General features: G+C 38.7%; 1 protein-coding gene across 2 annotated transcripts; it reads left to right on the top strand.

Annotated features, from left to right (window-relative positions):
* Nucleotides 1–1,541: 1,541 nt before the first annotated feature.
* Nucleotides 1,542–21,276, top strand: LOC113733024 (protein SPIRRIG-like). Of its 2 annotated transcripts, none has more exons than XM_027259150.2 (19): nt 1,542–2,480; nt 4,975–5,044; nt 5,149–5,234; nt 5,655–5,790; nt 5,877–5,933; nt 6,313–6,489; nt 6,673–6,864; nt 6,986–7,051; nt 8,144–8,258; nt 8,522–9,696; nt 10,178–10,874; nt 10,951–11,053; nt 11,143–12,251; nt 12,373–14,020; nt 14,223–17,258; nt 17,817–18,125; nt 18,257–18,563; nt 18,654–18,800; nt 19,423–19,624. In XM_027259150.2, the coding sequence occupies exons 1-19, from the start codon at nt 2,296–2,298 to the stop codon at nt 19,453–19,455; spliced, it is 9,648 nt and encodes a 3,215-aa protein (XP_027114951.2). In that variant the 5' UTR covers nt 1,542–2,295; the 3' UTR covers nt 19,456–19,624. The 2 variants fall into 2 exon arrangements, with proteins under 2 accessions (XP_027114951.2, XP_027114943.2); XM_027259142.2 differs by having other exon boundaries at nt 1,544–2,480; nt 19,448–21,276.
* Nucleotides 21,277–21,522: the final 246 nt, after the last annotated feature.

The raw sequence follows: 21,522 nt of genomic DNA, 5'->3' as shown, positions 1-21,522 counted from the left end.
AAGTACTATCATACAAAAAAAAAAAAAAAGGTACTATGGTACATCACAACTGGAAGATGTAATTTATTTTTACTTGTGATTATAGAAAAGTGAAAACTGTGAAAAAGCACGAATCATGTACGTAATTAAATTATGAGTTACTGTAAGATTTTTGCACTTAACAAGCTTAGAAAGTTTGGAACTTTTAAAGAAGAATAATATATGGTCATTGTACCAAATGCAATCTTTTCGGTTTTATGTGAATCGATAAAATTATAGCTACATGCGTGATTGCCACTAGCTAAATGAACTCCGTAGTTATTACTTGCGCTTTATTAAACTAAGAAAGAATGAAGCACGACTCAAAAATCCAAATACGATATCTTTGTAAGTGTTACAACGGTACGATTGCGCGTAATCTGCAATGTTTAGTAACATTTCATGCACCGCACCAACTGCGTTGCAGAATGAACATCATCTAGTTTAAGGACTTCAAAATATTTCGTAATGCATAAAAGGGCAAAAAAAAACTCCAAAATTTCCATTTGATCAATTTCAATTCCACTCAGTACTTTGTGAGGGGAACCCCCCCCCCCCCCCCCACACCCAACCAAAAAAAAAACAGAGAGAGGCAAAATAGAGTGCAACAAGTCTAAATCTCAAACATGCTGTATTGCAGTTGCATTTGCTCATCTTTAAGAAATGATTTTGAAGCAGTAATCTAGTTGTTTTGAAGGATCAGACAATTTTGTTTCCGTGTTTGTCTGATAGCAATTTGCAAATACGTAAAACAAAAACAAAGTGTGAATAAATAATACATCAATAACAAATTTTAAATCCCATATTTTCGGGAGAAAGATAGGTTGGGTGATATTTGGGGAGGGAGTGCACGTGAAAGATTTCGAATTTGAACCCTTCAATTTATATTAAAAAAATCAACATTTCCTCAATTTGACAACCCACAAATGAACAATTACCAGCTCAATTAGTCAAAAGTTATCTCTTCAGGACTCTCAATAAATTAAATAGATTTATTTTCCTTCCACTTCCCCTAGTATAGAACTATTTGTAACAATAATGTTGCACTCAAAAAAAAAAAAAAAAAGACAACCCACAAATGAATAATTATTACTACTACTTAAATGAACAAAGTACTACCGCTGCTACTTAAATGGATAATTCAAAAAAGACTCCAATTAAATGAACAAAGTACTACCGCTGCTATAGTAATCATAGTGGATTTTTCAAAGTACTTCCGTAGTTTGGATAACTTCAGGCAAAGAGCCCAAAATCAGCATCTAAATCTTAATATAATACGGTACATCAGCAACAGGAAAAAAGGATAGTAATAAATAAAGCTTAATATATTATGGTACATCAGGAATGGGAAAGAAGAGGATTCACGTCTCGATCGTCAATAGCAAGAATCCACGTGGACGCCCAAGAGACATGGATCCCTGACGTGTTAAAAATTTTTGAGTTTTAAGCCATGGGAAGAGGGGGTTTAACGAAATCAACGTATTTCAATACTAATAAAAAGGCAGTGGTAGCAGCAACAGTACTATAAATAAAAAATCAAAAATAATTTGTAGAGAGGGAGAGGGAGAGGGAGAGGGAGATATAGAGCGAGAAACAAGGCGCGGAGAGGCCGTCCGAAAACAACACAACGTACACAGCACCCAGCGCTGCACCCTGCACCCTGCACCTTCACCTGCTACTGGACTGGAAGTTCCTCCTCTTTTTCATTTTTTTTTATCTTTCAAAGAAATTTCTGGTCGTCGTCGCTTTTTCTTTCTGTCCAACTCGCTTCTTCCCATTCTTGGATTAGACTTTAGGCCTCCTCGAAATTCGAACTTGATACTCCTCCTAATACTGCACTTTCCCGAAATTGCGTAAATCACCTCCATCGCCAGATCACCCCAACTTATATCCATTTCCCATTTTTTCCCCTTCTCAAGTTTATACCATATTTAAATTTATTCAGATCTTGCTAATTTGATTTGCTTCCCTAATTTACTCCGATCGATCAGTCCAATCCATCTTTCCGTCCTCCGATCACATCTTTCTTTTATTAATCCAATCTTAATGTAATGTGAAGAGTGTATATACAAATTCCTTGTTTTCTAATACTAGTAGCATATTTTGTCAGGCTAAGTTGATTTTCCTTCTTTTTTCTTTTTCGTGGAATTTTGGGGTTGGTGAGCTGTGGTGGTTCTGATAGAAGAGTTCTTTTAATTTTTTGGGTTATTGGATCGACGGCCGCCCGGAGGTAGCTGTCGGATGAAAGAGGAAAGGGGTGTCGGATAATACTAGTACATGTTTAACAAAAAATCGACGATGAAATGGGCAACATTGCTTAAAGACTTCAAAGAAAAGGTAGGTTTATCGCAGACCCCATCCGCCGCAGCATCCTCGTCTTCTTCTTCTTCTGCTGTCTCCTCCCCGTTTCCTGATTACAATGCGTTCTCATCCAACCAAGAATTCTCGTCATCACCTTCAAGGTTTGTCTTCTCTGCTTTGCTTCTTCCTTTTCTCTTTTCGCCCCGCCCCCCCCCCCCCCCACACACACACACACACAACAAACAACAAAAAAAAAAAGAGCATGCAATTGACTATAATTTTGTAGATGTTAACTAACTGATTTAGTTAAAATATACAATTTGTCGCATTTAAATTTCAGTTGAGCGTGCTCTGAATCTTATGTGCGCAAGAATAGTGATTTCGTTAGATATTCAAGACACCACTGGTTAAGAAGAGAAAAGGAAAGTGGAAAAGGCAAACACTCGACCCAAATGTTTGATGAAGTAACGAGTTCTGAGCTTAATAGGCCTGGTTACCTCTTATTTTAGTGGCGTTACATAGAAACACCCGGATTTGACAGAATAGAAAATGATTGGGAGTTTAATATAGAGTGACCTTTAAACGATTGAGAGTTTAAATTAGATTAAAATTTTTTGGGCTTGAAGCCATGGAAATAAGGTGCCTTGATAGTAGTGTCTGCTGTTAGACTTAATATGCTGGGGTCTGGCAGTTGAAAAAACCTGTCACATATGTTGCCTAATCATATGAAAGCAGTTTTAGTTGGCATTATGATGGCAGTTGAAAAAACCTGACACATATGCTGCCTAATCATATGAAAGCAGTTTTAGTCGGTGATTCTTGGTGTGCTTAAATTTGATGCATTGTCTGTTATATGTGCTTGACGTGGCATATGGTAAAGTATACGTGTCAAGAATTTTCACTACAATTTGGACTGCTTTATTCAAAACTTTATGAGGGTCATGAGATGATTTCAATGCTAAGAAGTATCAAGTTGCCACATGCTGTTAGTCATTGCAGTAAATTTAGTTATTACCGATTTTGGAGATTCCAGCATTAAAGACCTAATGATTGAGTTTAGAATTTTTGGGTCCCACACAGACTTGGTAATGAGTTGCGGTGACTTTAATTTTCCTCGTTGATCTTTTGGTCATGTGCAAAATTTCACACGTGCCAGATCCTCGCCCATGCAATACTTGCTGTTAGGTTTTTTAGTGATCTGTTTTGCTCGAAAAGCAGGTTGCTTCCTTGTAGATTCTGAGATGAGGTTAACAGTTGATGTGTAATGGACTGAGTAGTAACTGAACTTACAAACACTAGATTGCGAATGTAATCAGGAAAGGAGGATCTGTGGAGCTGAAAGATGTGATAAAGATGAAAATTGCTTGGTACTTTTAAGTGGGAAAATGCTATTTCTTTTGTGATCACAAGCAGTGGGTTGGGTTCTAACTAAACTCATTTTCTTTACTGCGATAGCATATTAATATTAATCTAGTATTTGAAGCAGGGCAAACCTGGGACTTCTATTTTTATTTTCTTTATGAAATGTTTTCAGCTAGAGTTTGAAGATGCAGGAATGAAAGTGAAGAAAGATTTGTTTATTAGTTGATTCTGCTCTTTTTTGGTCTCTTAAGCCTGAAACCCTCATATGATATGAAAATGTGTGGGTGCCTAGAGAACCTAAGGTGGTTTTACCAACAACTTTTTTTAAGCTTTCTGGCCTAGTATTTTGGTCCAGATGGGCTATTACATCCGTGCGATCGTTGCATAGGTAACCTTTAGATGATTATTGGAACTGAGACAATGAGGCAATCAGGGGGGAGATGATTTATTCTAGCTCGACTTGTCATTGTATTTTAGTGCATCATGTCACTGGTTCTCATGGGATTAAAGGGCATCAGACTTTATTTGGTTAATCTAGCCTGTAAGTCTATTTCTGGAAGTGGTTCTTGGTTTTATGGGTGATTGTGTATGTTCCATTAATTTACTCGCCTAATTTTCTTTTTTCTTGCATTCTTCTTGGATTTTGCATTTAATTTTGCAAATTATGTCAATGGGATGAGAACTTGTTTTGCTTGTATGTGGAAAAATACCAGATATGTTAATGTTTCCTGTAAGTCTAATTTTGGAAAGTGCTTCGTTTTACGGCTTGATTGTGCATATTCCATCGATTTAGTAATGTAATTTTCTATCTTTGTACATTGTGCTTGGTTTTTGGGTTCAAATTTCCTTTGGTATAATTATTCAATTGTTTATCTATCTTCTATTTAAAAGTCTAGCTTTCTTCCAAGCCTAAGTAAAGCCTTCTTGGTATTTCATGCATGAGAAATTATTAAAAAGATGATCATATCTTCCTCCGTTTATTTTCTCATTTTTCACGCAATTTTGATTTGGTGGTTCATCATTTTTTTTTTCTCTGATAACAGTGCTGATTGTCTATTAACTTTGTTAGGGCTTGTGGAGCAGTAGCTTCAGTTTCTTTAAGTTTATGCTGATTGTCTATTAACTTTGTTTGTGTTCGTTTTTGTGGTTTTTCATTTTTTTCAGTATATCTTTTCAATCTGATTACTCTTACAGATACAGAATAAAAAGTGCATATCATCTTCAAATTCTATATAGACTTACTTGGTATCTATTCTTTAGTTCTTTTCAACAAATCCTTTTTCTTGAAAGCAGGGACAAATATGAACTGGAATTGGATTTTAAGAGATATTGGGAAGAGTTCCGGTCTTCAATTTCTGAGAAGGTTTCTGCATTTATTTTGCAAAATTGTTGTCTTTATGGTTGCATACTTATGGTTGCATACTTAGAAATATCGCAAGGGCTAATGGCTTTTCTCTACCATTGCAGGAGAAGGAAAAGGCCTTGAATTTAACTATTGATGTTTTCTGTAGATTAGTAAAGCAGCACGGAAATGTTGCTCAACTAATTACGATGTATGATAATTGGTTTCCTTCTTCTCCTTGTCCATTTGATATGCGCGTTCTTCTTATACTTTTCAATGACGTTACTATATCCTGGCAGCTTTCTTTTCAGAGTTTATCATGCCATTTTGAGAGGTTTTTGGATGATTGTATTATTTAGATGAATCTCATAAGGCAATTAGTAGTTCTTTGGTTTTTATGTAGTGCTCTTCAAATTTCTTTAACATTGTAAGAAATAAATTATCATCAAGAAGTCCTAGGGATATTCTGTAGTCATGATCCAAGTTTGACTTTGTTGCCTTTTGTCCTAGGGATATTCTGTAGTCATGCTCATTGTCATCCCATAATGGGTTCTTTTAATTCTGTTTCCAGTTATCAGTTTTTTTAATGCGTGTTTACTTGTATGGCAACTTCTAAACTATTTTTTTACAGGCTGGTAGAGACACACATATTTTCGTTTGTTGTGGGAAGAGCATTTGTAACAGATATTGAAAAGTTGAAACTTAGCAGCAAAACCAGATCTTTGGAAGTTCGTAGAGTTCTAAACTTTTTTGCAGAAGTCACAAAGGTTCATATATGATCTTCTCTCTGTATGATTTTTTGTCTAGATGACATTCTTTAACATTGTGATAAAACCTACTCAAATGTATTTAGGATGGTGTGCGTCCTGGTGCAAATTTATTGCATGCTGTGGAAGTCCTTGTATCTGGGGTATGTCTCTGGCCTTATCAGTTTCAGGATTACTCAGTTCAATTGAATGCATTCCGTTTCTCTTGCATTTTTACTGTTTTTTGCCTCCATCTTGAAGCAGCCAAATTATTTTTTCCTCTCCCCTCATTTGTATAGGAGTATGGATTAATCTTTTCAGGAAAAGGAATTAACCATAAATTGCATTTTTTAGTTGTTACATGGGTCTCTCGATACACTATATAATGCATTAGACAATAAGTAATCATTTCTTCCATGGCTTTGCTTAACATCTTTGTGCAGCAAGTGGGATACGTAACTAGTGTTACTTTCCAAATGGTGGACAGATAGTTGCATGGGCATTTCTTAATACTTAACGCACAAATTTTGTCCATGTATACAGCCTATTGATAAACAATCACTCCTGGATTCTGGGATCTTATGTTGTCTCATCCATGTTCTCAATGCTCTTCTGGGTCCGGATGGAGGCAACCAGAGGCAAAAGATTCTTGATCATCAGGAGCCATTATTAACTGAAGGAATCCAAAATGATGACAATGGATATGCCCGCCGGCTCGAGGTAGCTTCTTCCTATATTTGATGGTCCTGTTGATCTAAGCTAATTGAATTTTCTGCATCTCTATACAATCCTGGTTTTCTAGTTTTATGAACAGAGTGCAACTTTTTCTTCTGAGGCGGTAAAAGAATGCTTTGCCATAGCAAAAAAAATTGAAATTGCTTATAGCTGTTTCTAAAAATGCAGGTTGAAGCAAGTGTTGTCCATGTTATGAAAGCTTTGGCCAGCCATCCTTCAGCTGCACAAAGTTTAATAGAGGACAATTCACTTCAATTACTCTTTCAAATGGTTGCCAATGGTTCTTTAGTTGTTTTCTCCCAATATAAGGAAGGTCTAGTTCCCTTGCATAACATACAGCTTCACAGACATGCAATGCAGGTAATCAACTAATCATTTCTTGGTGTACATTTGTGGGATTGGAGGAATTTTTTGTGAGCATTTTTGCAAGTTATCATCATTGACACCTGGACTTTTTGTTTGATAATGATTCATCTTTCAGATACTTGGCCTTCTACTGGTTAATGATAATGGCAGCACTGCCAAGTATATAAGGAAGCATCATCTGGTATGCTCTTTAGCTTAATTTGAATTGTGGATGTTGTATGTGTTTCATGAATAGGAAAGGCACTTCTGGGCTGTTTTTTTCGTATGTTGTTTGCTTTCAAGAACCTCACCCTATATCTTAAGTCCAATTGATTATGAATGAGGCTGCAGGTGGGCATTTTGATGGAATTGGATTTTAGAATGTTTGTTTGTTGAATTTTTTTCGTTGATATTTATTGGATCAATGGCGAATCATGCTATTCCTTATGAGTTTAACGCTGAAAAGCTGCAACTTCATTTTGCTGTGCTGAGTATGGTGAGAGTTGTCAAAAGACTTTCATATTTTTATTATTATTTATTATATATATATTTATGATCACGTCCTAATCTTGCTTTTTTTTTTGGGGGGGGGGGGGGTTTCAACCCTTCAATTCCATTTTCTTATTGAATTATGTTTAGTTGAATCGACAATTCTTCAGTTACTGGTTCATTTCTTTATTGTTTTATCATAATTAATTTTCAAACTAAATTTGATGGTACTGATGATTGAATAAAGAGCCTTTATAATTTTAAATAGAAGTAACTCATTTTCGTATTGGCGGATGGAGATTCAATAAAGTGCAGCAGAGGCCTCTTTTAATTGTCTCTGAAGAAGTCACTACTGAAGGAATTCAAACTGTGGCTTGTTTTTCTTTCCTATATTTTGAGTGGTTATGTTGCCCTGCCTAAATAAAAAGAACTATTTCAAAGTTAACGAAATAAAACGAATTTTTGGTGGCCTCCTACTGGGAAGCTATTAGCTATGCTTTTTTTTTTTTTTTTGATAATGCTATTAGCTATGCTTATTCTTCACTATTTAAGGTTGATGCTTCCTTCTTGTGACCGTGCACCCAAAAGATTGCACATCTTTAAATTTCGTTGATAGTCTGGCTTCTAGTTCTTTGCTGGTATTGAAGGAAAAAATTTGGCACTTGCGTCCTGTTTTATTTGTTCCATCCCTCTCTCTCTCTCTCTCACACACAGGTTTCCTGATTGATGTCATCTCGTTGTGCCTAAATTTGCTGACAGTTTCCTGCCTGCGCTGCTGCTGAAACATTTTCTCTCTTTGTGCCAGATAAAAGTACTTCTGATGGCTGTAAAGGATTTTGATCCTGATTGTGGGGATTCTGCCTACACGATGGGCATTGTGGACTTACTTCTTGAATGTGTTGAGTTGTCGTACAGACCAGGTAAAATGGCTTTTACTTGAGGTGACAAAGAAATCTTTATCTGAAGACAGAAGTTCTTTTACTATTCAATAGTCTTCAAGATCATGGATTCTGAAAAGTAACAAAGAAATCTTTGTCTGGTGACATGAGTTCCTTTTATCTAATATTTAAGTTCCTCAATACTGAAAAGTGAAAACATTTTTTTTCTCTGAGATCCTACAGATTAGACAGCTTGTCTATTATTTTCCTGTTGAATGCTGAATATAGGCGAATTTGACTTGTAGATGCTGGAGGTATCAGGCTGAGGGAGGATATCCACAATGCCCATGGTTACCAATTCCTTGTCCAGTTTGCATTAGTTCTTGCTAAAGATAAAGGTGGTCAGAGATTTCATTCCAACTGTATTCCCAGTGAAGGCCCTGCTCTAGGAAATCTGTCTTCTGATGATTGTATTGAGAGCAAGAACACTGGGGAAAAAGGATCGGAGCTCTCTTCGAAATGTCTCTCTCCTACATTATCGAGGTTGCTTGACGTTCTTGTTAATCTTGCTCAGGCTGGTCGAGCTGATTCTTATGGATCACCTGGGTCCAAAGTGTCCAGAGGTTCTCATGCAAAGCCTGCAGGGCATGGCAGAAGTCGTACATCATCAGCTGACAGACTAACTGATGAACTTTGGGAGAAAGATAATGACAAAATCAAGGATCTTGAAGCTGTTCAAATGTTTCAGGATATTTTTCTTAAAGCAGGTAGTAGGGAACTGCAGGCAGAAGTATTAAATAGAATGTTCAAGATATTCTCCAGTCATATTGAAAACTACAAGTTGTGTCAACAGTTGCGGACTGTGCCCCTTTTGATCCTCAACATGGCTGGGTTTCCCCCATCTTTGCAAGAGATTATTCTGAAAATTCTTGAATATGCTGTGACTGTTGTTAATTGTATTCCCGAACAGGAACTACTTTCTCTTTGTTGTTTGCTCCAGCAACCAATTACATCTGAATTGAAGCATACAATTCTTTCTTTCTTTGTTAAGCTGTTATCTTTTGATCAGCAGTACAAGAAAGTCCTAAGAGAGGTAGGTGTGCTTGAAGTTCTGTTAGATGATCTAAAACAGCACAAACTCCTCTTAGGACCAGATCAGCAAAAGAATGATCTTAATCAGTTGGAGAGAAAATCTAGTTCAAGCAACTTCAAGAAACATATGGACAGTAAAGATACGATTCTTTCTTCACCCAAACTCTTGGAATCTAGTTCTGGTAAACTCCCTCTTTTTGAGATAGAAGGCACGATTGCAGTTTCATGGGATTGTATGGTCTCCTTATTGAGGAAAGCTGAAGCTAATCAAGCATCATTTCGGTCCTCTAGTGGGGTGCCCTTTGTCCTTCCTTTTCTTGTATCTGATATTCACCGCCCTGGTGTCCTTCGGGTCTTATCCTGCTTGATCATTGAAGATTCTGCTCAGGTTTGATAACTTTATTCATGGTTTTCCTCATTCATTTTGGCTGTAGTTCTTTCTAGTTTGGATCCCTCTTTGCCTCGGGTATTTTACCCTGGATTGATTCTTTACTGACATTAAAGGAAAAAATGAATTTGATCTTTTTCTGGTACTTTTCTATGTGGTTGCCCGGATTAAGATGACTAAGATCTAATGTCTACATGTGATACCAATTCTTTCTGGTGCAATATCCTTTTTCAATTGCTAACAGCCAAATCTTTGGCATATGTATTCCTGTTGAGGTAATCGACTCTAGTTCATACAAATTGTTAGTGATAATGATTTCTTTATGGTTGTGCATGAAGAATAATAGCATCAGTAGTATGTAATTGCTAACACTGATGGTTCTGATGGCAGTTTGATTTATCTCTTGCAAGGGAATAGCATGCTTTCTTGTAGATTACCTGTTTGGAAGAGATGGACTGATTATATTTAATTTTTGAAACAGGTTCATCCAGAAGAGCTGGGAGCACTAGTTGAAGTTCTAAAAAGTGGAATGGTCACAAGTGCTTCAGGATCTCAATACAGACTACAGGATGACGCAAAATGTGATACATTTGGAGCCTTATGGCGGATTCTGGGCATTAATGGTTCTGCTCAACGGGTTTTTGGTGAAGCAACTGGATTTTCTCTTCTGCTAACCACGCTTCACAGTTTTCAAAATGATGGATACACAAAAGAGTATTCCTTGGCGGTGTACATTAAGGTGTTTACATATTTGTTGCGTGTAATAACAGCTGGGGTTTGTGATAATGCTGTTAACAGGGTGAAGTTGCATTCTGTTATATCCTCCCAAACATTTTATGATCTTCTATTGGAGTCTGGGTTGATTTGTGTGGAGTGCGAAAGGCAAGTTATACAGTTGTTGCTGGAGCTTGCTCTTGAGATAGTGCTTCCTCCCTTCTTGTCATCAGAAGCTGTTGCATCATCGGATAATTTGGAAAATGGGTCTGTTAGTTCTCTTATGATTATTCCATCTGGGTCTTCTGTTCCTGATAAGGAACGGGTGTATAATGCTGGTGCAGTTAGGGTCCTGATACGATCTTTGTTGCTCTTCACTCCAAAGGTGCAATTAGAAGTGCTAAATATGATTGAAAAGCTTGCTCGTGCTAGCTCTTTTAATCAAGAAAACCTTACGTCTGTAGGTGCGAAATCAAAACTTATCCTGTTTATAGTATTATTTTGATGGGCACTTAAAACTTGCTATTTGTAATGTTTCAGGTTGTGTTGAACTTCTGCTTGAGACAATATACCCATTCCTTTCTGGCTCATCACCGCTGCTGTCATACGCTCTGAAGATTGTGGAGGTTCTTGGAGCATATAAGTAACAACTTGCTGGCACTTTTTTAAACTTTTTAATTTGTATCTGTTAATTTGATGGCTGTGTTGAATTTAATGTCCTCCATTCTACAGGTTATCAACTTTGGAGCTTAGAGTGCTCGTTAGGTATATCCTGCAAATGAGATTAGCAAGTTCTGGTCGTTTTCTCTTTGATATGGTGGAAAAACTGATTCTTACCGAGGATATGGATTCAGAAAATGTTTCTTTAGCACCGTTTGTTGAGATGGATACGAGCAAGTTGGGTCATGCTTCCATTCAAGTGCCACTAGGTGAAAGATCTTGGCCTCCTGCCGCTGGTTATTCTTTTGTCTGTTGGTTTCAATTCCGGAAATTCTTGAAATCACCATTGAAAGAGGCAGAGGCTTCCAGACCTGGATCATCCAGAAGGCAAAGCGTAACTGGTGGACAGCTTCCTATCTTTCTCCGAATATTTTCTGTTGGGGCAGCAGATAGTGGAAGCACCTTTTATGCGGAGCTTCGTCTTGATGAAGATGGTGTTTTGACCCTTGCCACAAGCAGCTCTTCCTCCTTATCATTTTCTGGCTTAGAAATTGAGGAAGGTCGATGGCATCACCTTGCTGTTGTACATAGTAAACCAAATGCTTTGGCTGGACTATTCCAAGCTAGTTTTGCTTATGTTTATCTTAATGGAAAGCTTAGGCACACAGGGAAATTAGGATATTCTCCCTCTCCTGCTGGGAAGCCCCTCCAAGTAACAATTGGCACACCAGCTACTTGTGCTAGAATTAGTGATTTGTCATGGAAGCTTAGATCTTGTTATCTTTTTGAGGAGGTGCTGTCACCAGGTTCTATTTGTTTCATGTATATTCTCGGAAGAGGATATAAGGGGCTGTTTCAAGATACTGATCTTTTGCAATTTGTTCCAAACCAAGCATGTGGTGGAGGTAGTATGGCCATTTTAGATGCTTTGGACACTGATTTACTTCTTTCTTCTGGCACGCAAAAGCCTGAGGGTGCAGGCAAGACAGGTAGCTCAAAGGCTGATCGTAGTGGGTTTGTTTGGGATTCAGAAAAACTTGGAAACCTGTCGCTCCAGCTTTTGGGTAAGAAACTGATATTTGCATTTGATGGCACGAGTACAGAATTACTGCGTGCTTCTGGAACTTCTTCTTTGCTCAATCTTGTTGATCCAATGTCCTCTGCAGCTTCTCCTATTGGTGGTGAGTGAATTATCAACTCCTTTCCCTGTTTTTGATTTATAAATGTCGTATATCAAATAAGTCTGTTTTTGTATCCTTTATTTGTTCATTCTAGTTTCATCTTTCTTTTGTTTTTCCCCAGGAATACCACGTTTTGGACGGCTTCTTGGCGATGTTTTTGTTTGTAAGCAGTGTGTGATTGGTGACTCCATTCGCCCAATTGGTGGAATGGCTGTTGTCCTAGCCCTTGTTGAAGCTTCTGAAACCAGGGAGATGTTGCACATGGCCTTGACATTACTTGCCTGTGCACTTCATCAGAATCCTCAGAATGTGAGAGACATGCAAAAATACCGAGGATACCACTTGCTTGCTCTTTTTTTGCATCGCAGGATGTCATTGTTTGACATGCAATCACTTGAGATCTTTTTCCAGATTGCTGCATGTGAAGCATCTTTTTCTGAACCCAGGAAGGTTGAAATTCCTCGTAATTTATCACCTACTCTATCCCCTCCAGAAACCAGCTTTGAGGAGCTTAATTTATCAAAATTCCGTGATGAGTTTTCATCAGTTGGGTCTCATGGAGATTTGGATGATTTCTCTGCCCAAAAAGATTCATTTAGTCATATTTCAGAGCTTGAAACATCTGACATGCCTTCTGAAACATCTAACTGCATAGTTTTATCAAATGCTGACATGGTTGAGCATGTCTTGTTGGACTGGACCCTTTGGGTCACAGCTCCAGTACCTATTCAAATTGCTCTTTTGGGCTTTCTTGAGCATCTAGTCTCCATGCATTGGTACAGAAACCATAATCTCACAATTCTTCGGAGAATTAACCTTGTTCAACATCTACTAGTAACTCTTCAAAGGGGTGATGTTGAAGTTCCTGTGTTAGAGAAACTAGTTGTACTATTAGGGGTTATTTTGGAAGATGGATTTCTGGCTTCTGAGTTGGAACACGTGGTTAGGTTTACAATTATGACATTTGATCCACCAGAACTGATGTCACGTCATCAAATAACACGAGAGGCAATGGGGAAACATGTTATAGTAAGAAATATGCTACTTGAGATGCTAATTGATCTACAGGTGACAATCAAATCAGAGGAGTTGCTTGAGCAGTGGCATAAAATTGTTTCATCAAAATTGATAACTTATTTTCTTGATGAAGCTGTTCATCCTACAAGCATGAGATGGATCATGACTCTTCTTGGTGTCTGCCTTGCGTCTTCCCCTACGTTCACACTCAAGTTTCGTTCAAGCGGAGGATATCAAGGTTTGGCAAGGGTGCTTCCAAGTTTTTATGACTCTCCGGATATTTATTATATTCTGTTTTGTTTGATATTTGGCAAGCCTGTTTATCCAAGATTACCAGAAGTCCGAATGCTCGACTTCCATGCCCTTATGCCAAATGACGGAAACTACAGGGAGTTAAAATTTGTTGAATTATTAGATGCAGTGGTTGCAATGGCAAAATCAACATTTGATAGGTTATCTATGCAGTCAATGCTTGCCCACCAAACAGGCAATTTTTCGCAAGTTGGTGTCGGTCTGGTGGCAGAACTAGTAGAAGGAAATGCAGACATCGGTGGAGATCTTCAGGGCGAAGCACTGATGCACAAAACTTATGCAGCTCGCCTTATGGGGGGAGAAGCTCCTGCTCCTGCTGCTGCTACCTCAGTCCTTAGATTCATGGTTGATCTGGCAAAGATGTGTCCTCCTTTCTCTGCTGTCTGCAGACGAGCTGAATTTCTAGAAGGCTGTGTTGACCTTTATTTTTCCTGTGTGAGGTATGTATGCTTTTGATTTTTTTGTTCTTTCTCAATAATCTTATTTTGTTGAGGTTCACTGGTGTTTCAAATGCTTTTAATTTACGAAATGGAGATAAGGTAACGTCCAAGAAAACTAATAATTGCATATATTGAGGAATATATCTTTCTCAAGTGAATTCTTCTCATGTAGTCGAATCGTTGGACTTTTTTTTTTATTTAGGGCTGCTCATGCTCTGAAGATGGCAAAAGATCTATCTGTAAAGGTAGGAGAGAAGAACATAAATGATGGTGATGATACCTGCAGCTCTCAGAACACTTTCTCAAGCTTGCCTCAAGAACAAGAACAATCCATTAAGACTTCAATAAGCATAGGGAGCTTTCCTCAGGGGCAGGTTAGTACAAGTTCTGAAGATGTTGCCATTATGCCAAATAATATGGTTGGTCATATATCAGAAGTATATAATACTGCATCGCAGCAGGAGGTGGAGAAAGTAGTTCAAGAAGATGTTCAATCAATTCCTAATTCAGATGTAGAACCTGGTGACCAGGGGTCCACTGTGACTTCTGGCAGTAATGAGTTAAGTTTCCGTGATGCAAAAAGCACACAAGATCAAGTTCTCGAAGATTCTCAGTTTGAATCCCCTAATGTATCTGAGAGATCTAGTTCTAGAATCTCAGTCACAACTTCCTCAACTCCTATTGTGGCATTGACTTCATGGCTAGGATCAGTGAGTCACAGTGAATTGAAAGGGCATTTGGCAGACACTCCTTCTATGGAATCTTCTACATCTATTAATGAAATCGAACCTTCTTCTGATCTTAAGTCCGGTTCTCAGGGACAGTTTTCTGCAAACACATTATTTGCACTGAACCCGAAGCTACTTCTTGAAGTGGATGATTCTGGTTATGGTGGTGGGCCATGTTCTGCTGGAGCTACTGCTGTGTTGGATTTTATGGCAGAAGTTCTTTCTGATTTTGTTACTGAACAAATCAAATCAGCTCCTCTCATTGAGACTATTCTGGAAAGTGTCCCTATATATGTTGATGCTGAATCTGTTTTAGTTTTTCAGGGGTTGTGCCTTAGTAGATTGATGAACTTTGTTGAAAGGCAGCTACTGCGTGATGATGAGGAAAATGAGAAAAAGTTAGATAAGAGCCGCTGGTCCTTGAACTTGGATGCTTTATGCTGGATGATAGTCGATCGTGTGTATATGGGGGCTTTTCCTCGGCCTGCTGATGTATTGAAGACTTTGGAATTCCTCTTGTCCGTGTTGCAACTGGCAAACAAGGATGGTCGAATTGAAGAGGCAACTCCCACTGCAAAAGGGCTGTTATCGATTGGTAGAGGAAGCAGGCAGCTTGATGCCTACATACATGCATTGTTCAAGAATATGAACCGAATGATATTGTTCTGTTTCCTTCCCTCATTCTTGATCACTTTAGGAGAAGATGAACTTCTTTCAAGCTTAGGCTTGCAAATGGAGCAGAAAAGATTGTTCCCAAACAGTTTACCTGAAGATAGAACTGTTGATATTTGTACAGTTTTGCAGTTACTAGTTGCTCATAGACGGTTAATATTTTGCCCCAGCAACCTTGACACTGATCTTAATTGCTGCCTCTGTGTTAATCTGATATCACTACTGCGGGACAATAGACAAAATGTACAGAGCATTGCTGTTGATATTCTCAAGTATCTTCTGGTGCATCGTAGGGTTGCATTTGAGGACTTGCTCGTCTCCAAACCTAACCAAGGGCTTCCTCTGGATGTCCTACACGGTGGTTTTGACAAGCTTTTAACTGGAAGTTTATCAGCATTTTATGAGTGGCTCCACCTTTCTGAACAAATTGTCAATAAAGTTATGGAACAGTGTGCTGCAATTATGTGGGTTCAGTATATTGCTGGTTCGTCCAAGTTTCCTGGAGTGAGGATAAAAGGTATGGATGGTCGTCGTAAAAGAGAAATGGGGAGAAAGTCAAGGGACATATCAAAGTTAGACCAAAGACATTGGGATCAGGTAAATGAACGGAGAATTGCACTTGAATTGGTTCGTGATGCAATGGCTACTGAATTAAGAGTTGTCCGACAAGATAAGTACGGTTGGGTGCTCCATGCTGAAAGTGAGTGGCAAGCACATCTCCAGCAACTTGTACATGAGCGTGGAATCTTTCCAATGCGTAAATCCTCAACAAGTGAGGAGCTGGAATGGCAGCTTTGCCCCATTGAAGGTCCATACAGGATGCGTAAAAAGCTTGAAAGGTGCAAACTAACGATTGATACCATTCAGAATGTTCTGCATGGACAGTTTGAGTTAGAGGACTTAGAACTGTCAAAGGAAAAACCTGAAAATGAACTCAATACTTCTGATGAGTCTGATTTGTTTTTCAATCTTTTAAATGGCAATATAAAAGAGGATTCTTCTGATGGTGAGATGTATGTTGAGTCGAATTTGAAAGAATCAGATGATGTAAAAGATGTTGCTTCTAGTAGAGCTGGATGGCTTGAAGATCGGGACAGCAGTATAAATGAAATGAGTGTTCACTCTGCTGCTGAATTTGGTGTGAAGTCCAGTGCTGCCTCATTTCGAAGAGCGGATAGTGTTCAAGGAAAGTCAGATCTAGGGTCTCCAAGGCAGTCTTCTTCAATGAGAGTTGACGAAGTGAAAGTGGTTGAGGACAAATCTGATAAGGAGTTGAATGATAATGGTGAATACTTGATCAGACCTTATCTGGAACCTTTTGAGAGGATAAAGTACAAGTACAATTGTGAGAGAGTTGTTGGTCTTGATAAGCATGATGGTATCTTTCTCATTGGAGAACTATCTTTATATGTCATTGAGAACTTTTATATTGATGATTCTGGGTGCATATTTGAGAAAGAATCTGAAGACGACCTATCTGTCATTGATCAGGCATTGGGTGTAAAGAAAGATTTTTCTCTCAGTATGGAGTCTCATTCCAAGTCAACTTCCTCCTGGGGTGCAGCAGTAAAGACATATGTTGGTGGAAGGGCATGGGCTTATAATGGGGGTGCTTGGGGAAAGGAAAAGGTGTATAGTAGTGGAAATGTGCCCCATCTATGGCGAATGTGGAAGCTTAATAGTGTTCATGAGATTTTGAAGCGTGATTATCAACTTCGACCTGTTGCTATTGAAATATTTAGCATGGATGGTTGCAATGATCTTCTTGTCTTCCACAAAAAGGAGAGAGAAGACATATTCAGAAATTTAGTTGCCATGAATCTCCCTAGAAACAGCATGTACGTTTTTGCTCCCCAACTTGTCTATTTATGTGTTATTATTTAGTCTTCTATGGGAGAAATATATATTAGCAAAGACGCATACACCCTGCGTAATAGGTATTGATGTTACTCATGGCTAATACTATTTTAGCTTGTAGCCTCAGGATTTCAAGGTACTACAGTTACTCATCTGGTTGAATTATTGATGCTTTGTCATCGGCTTGAGCAAAGATTAGATTGTAGGCTTCTTTTTTTGGATTTTTGCTTTTATAATGCATTTGCATCACTAGTGGAGATTTCGTTTGTACTGATCCTAAGGCTGAGATACATTTTGTTTGATTTACTTCTTATGACTACTCTCAATTGCCTTTCTTTTCCTAACTATGTTTTTTCCTCGAAAATTAATCTTTTTACAGCAATTTTCTGGATTTCCATTTTTACTTGAACTGGTATTTGGATAGGCTTCATTCAGTTGTGAGATTATGTTATTTCACTGCAGCTGACAGAGTTCCTTTTTGTTTTCTGTGCCCTTAAAAGTTGATACAAGATGCCTAATATTGGTAACTTTGTGAACAGGTTGGACACAACAATCTCAGGTTCAACAAAACAGGAAAGCAATGAAGGCAGTCGCCTTTTTAAGGTTATGGCCAAATCGTTTTCCAAGAGGTGGCAAAATGGAGAAATCAGCAACTTTCAGTATCTAATGCATCTAAACACTTTAGCTGGTCGTGGATATAGTGATTTGACACAATATCCAGTTTTTCCCTGGGTTTTGGCTGATTATGAGAGTGAAGATCTGGACTTGTCAGATCCCAAAACATTCCGCAGGCTTGACAAACCAATGGGGTGTCAAACACCAGAAGGAGAAGAGGAGTTTAGGAAAAGGTTGGCCTTTTAGCTCTCATAAACTATCTCAATGCCTTCTAGTTTTTCATGGCATTGTCTTGTATATCATTTCTCGAGTCACTTTGATCCAGGATTAAATTTATTATTTATTAATTTTCTTTCTCCATCAGATATGAAAGCTGGGATGATCCTGAAGTTCCCAAATTTCATTATGGGTCTCATTATTCTAGTGCTGGGATTGTGCTCTTTTACCTTATACGCCTGCCACCATTCAGTACTGAGAACCAGAAGCTGCAGGGTGGACAGTTTGATCATGCTGATCGTCTTTTCAATAGTATAAAGGATACATGGTCAAGTGCTGCTGGAAAAGGTAATACATCAGATGTCAAGGAACTGATACCAGAGTTCTTCTATATGCCAGAATTTCTGGAAAACAGATTCAATCTTGACTTGGGTGAGAAACAATCAGGGGAAAAGGTTTGTCTTATTTGTAAAAATTTCCTTCTTCCTATTGCCTTTTTTTCCCACAGGATAACAGCCGTCCTAAGAGCATGTCTTGTTTGCTAGGTTAATGATGTCATATTACCTCCTTGGGCAAAATCCAGTGTAAGAGAGTTCATCAGGAAGCACAGGGGAGCATTGGAGTCTGACTATGTTTCCGAGAATCTGCATCACTGGATAGACCTTATCTTTGGGTACAAGCAGAGAGGAAAGGTGGGCAACTTTGACTTCTGTGTTTCCGTAAATTTTAACTCTTTACAATGTATCTTTGCTTTCTCTTTAACATCTGACATATAATATTCTTGTAGTCATTTAGCATTTGTAACCCATCTTAACAGCTAGGTTCTAACTGTTGCCTAATCTATGTGAACCTTATGCTTGAATCCTCATTTGATTTCTAAGTCAAGTGCCCAGATGGTAGGGCTAGGTTCTGAGCTCTTTTCTCTATTCTGATATCGATGTCTTGTTTCCTAGCTGTTCACTTTTAGCACTATTCTCTCTTTTCATTTAAGCATTGCACAAGAGGTACAAGATGAGAAGTGAAAAATACTGGAATCTTAAGTCCAATTCAATGAAGTTGTCTTCTTTTGTTAGTTCATCGATTTCGTGTACTGAAGTCAGTCTACTGCCTTGCTTTATTAGATGCTTGGTGCACGTTCATCCAAGACTTATTTCTACTGCTATAACAGTTTGGTTCTGTATTTCCATTTGATTAAACGGACAAGAGAAAACTGATATCTATTATATTGCTGTTAACAATTCTGTCATGCTAATGATTTATCTTCTTTATTTTATTCACTGTTTTTCTTAGTATACTTAATTTGTCTATTTCTAGCTCAAATTTGTTTCTGCAATGATAGGCTGCTGAAGCAGCAGTAAATGTCTTCTATCATTATACCTACGAAGGCAGCGTTGATATTGACTCAGTAACAGATCCAGCAATGAAAGCCTCGATTTTAGCACAGATTAATCACTTTGGGCAGACTCCTAAACAACTATTTCTTAAGCCACACCCTAAACGGCGGTCTGACAGAAAATTACCTCCTCATCCACTCAAACACTCTCTGCATCTTGTTCCTCATGAGATACGTAAGAACTCATCCTCTATATCTCAGATAGTAACTTTCAGTGACAAGATTCTTGTGGCTGGGGCAAATACTTTGCTGAAACCCAGAACATATGCCAAATACATTGCCTGGGGTTTTCCTGATCGTAGCTTGAGGTTTATGGGCTATGATCAAGATAGGCTTCTCTCAACTCATGAAAATCTTCATGGAGGCAACCAGATACAGTGCACCAGTGCTAGCCATGATGGCCAGATTCTGGTTACTGGGGGGGATGACGGGTTGCTTTGTGTTTGGCGTGTTGTTAAAGATGGGCCACGTGCTCTAAGGCAACTGCAGTCGGAGCGGACACTTTGTGCTCACACAGCCAAAATAACAAGCCTTCATGTCAGTCAGCCTTACATGATGATTGTGAGCGGGTCAGATGATTGTACTGTTATACTATGGGATCTTAGCTCATTAGTTTTTGTTAGGCAGCTTCCTGAGTTCCCTTCTCCAGTTTCTGCAGTATACGTAAATGATTTGACTGGGGAAATTGCGACTGCAGCAGGTGTTACACTTGCTGTTTGGAGCATCAACGGTGACTGCCTTGCAGTTGTCAACACATCACAACTCCCATCTGATTTTATACTATCACTTACAGGGTGTACCTTCTCTGATTGGCTGGAAGCTAACTGGTATGTCTCTGGTCACCAGAGTGGGGCTGTTAAGGTCTGGAAAATGGTTCACTGCTCTGAGGATGTAGTCCCAACCAAAATGACTGGAAACTTGACTGGGGGCTTAAACCTTGGACATGAAGTGCCTGAGTACAGGTTGGTTCTGCACAAGGTATTGAAGTTTCACAAGCATCCTGTCACTGCTCTCCACCTTACAAGTGATCTAAAGCAGTTACTGAGCGGGGACTCTGGTGGACACTTAGTTTCATGGATGCTGCCAGATGAAAGCTTGAAATCTTCAATTAATCAGGGGTAACGATGAGAATTCAACGATATTTTTTTGTTGAGGACCACTATGTCCGGCTTTTGATATCTGTCCCTGAACAAGTTCTCTTTCATTTTCGAAAGAAGGGACGTTAGCGCCACCTCAGACTAATAAGACAAGTGCTGGACGACAACAGAAACTACCGATCTTTGAGATGGGGGAAGTAATCTGTTGGTGCTTATGATACTTCTGAAGCATACAGTCTCCGTTCTTTGCCTAGTGCCTTCAAAGATAAGCATGCGGGAGGCTGGGTGTATCATATGTTGCCTTCTTGGTGGGTTCACGCGGAAGGTGGGTCTTGACTTTTGGATGAGCAAGGTATCAACTTTCCCGAGGCTGTTGTACATAAGTAGGGTAAATGAGTCAATGAGGTTGTATAGCAGGATTTGTTGCTCAAGATTCAGCTTTTTGTTACCTGGAGAATGAAGTTTTGTGGAGGGTAAGCGGTTCATAGAGTGGGTATTCTTTTGGCTTAAATTCATTTTCCGTGTATGGAGGAGGGGCTGTCGTCACCCCCTTTTTGTTTCAAAATATATGATCAAATGTACAATTCTTATACATCGTGTACAAAAATGGAGTGTGGGCCTTAGGTTCCGCCCATTCTGTATTTTAATAGCATGGAAGGGAAATGTTTTTCTGTTAAATCGTGATTAGCCGCTTTTTGTCTGCTAAATCATTTCAGTACCCAAAGCAGCTGCGTGTAACAGTTAGTAGTTTATGGTGCAAGCTCTAATCGGTGATACTTTAGGGGTTCAAACTACCGTTAACCCATTTTAGTTTCTACGAATCGGTTTCTTTACATCTGTGAGCAAGCTAAGTTCATCCATTCATTCCCCCGCATGGGATAACTTTCAAGTAATCAGCATTTCTTTCCTTTTTTGTCTTTTTTA

Source organism: Coffea arabica, chromosome 1e, assembly GCF_036785885.1.
Source record: "Coffea arabica cultivar ET-39 chromosome 1e, Coffea Arabica ET-39 HiFi, whole genome shotgun sequence".
Classification (NCBI taxonomy): domain Eukaryota; kingdom Viridiplantae; phylum Streptophyta; class Magnoliopsida; order Gentianales; family Rubiaceae; genus Coffea; species Coffea arabica.
This window is presented reverse-complemented; position numbering and strand designations above follow the sequence as displayed.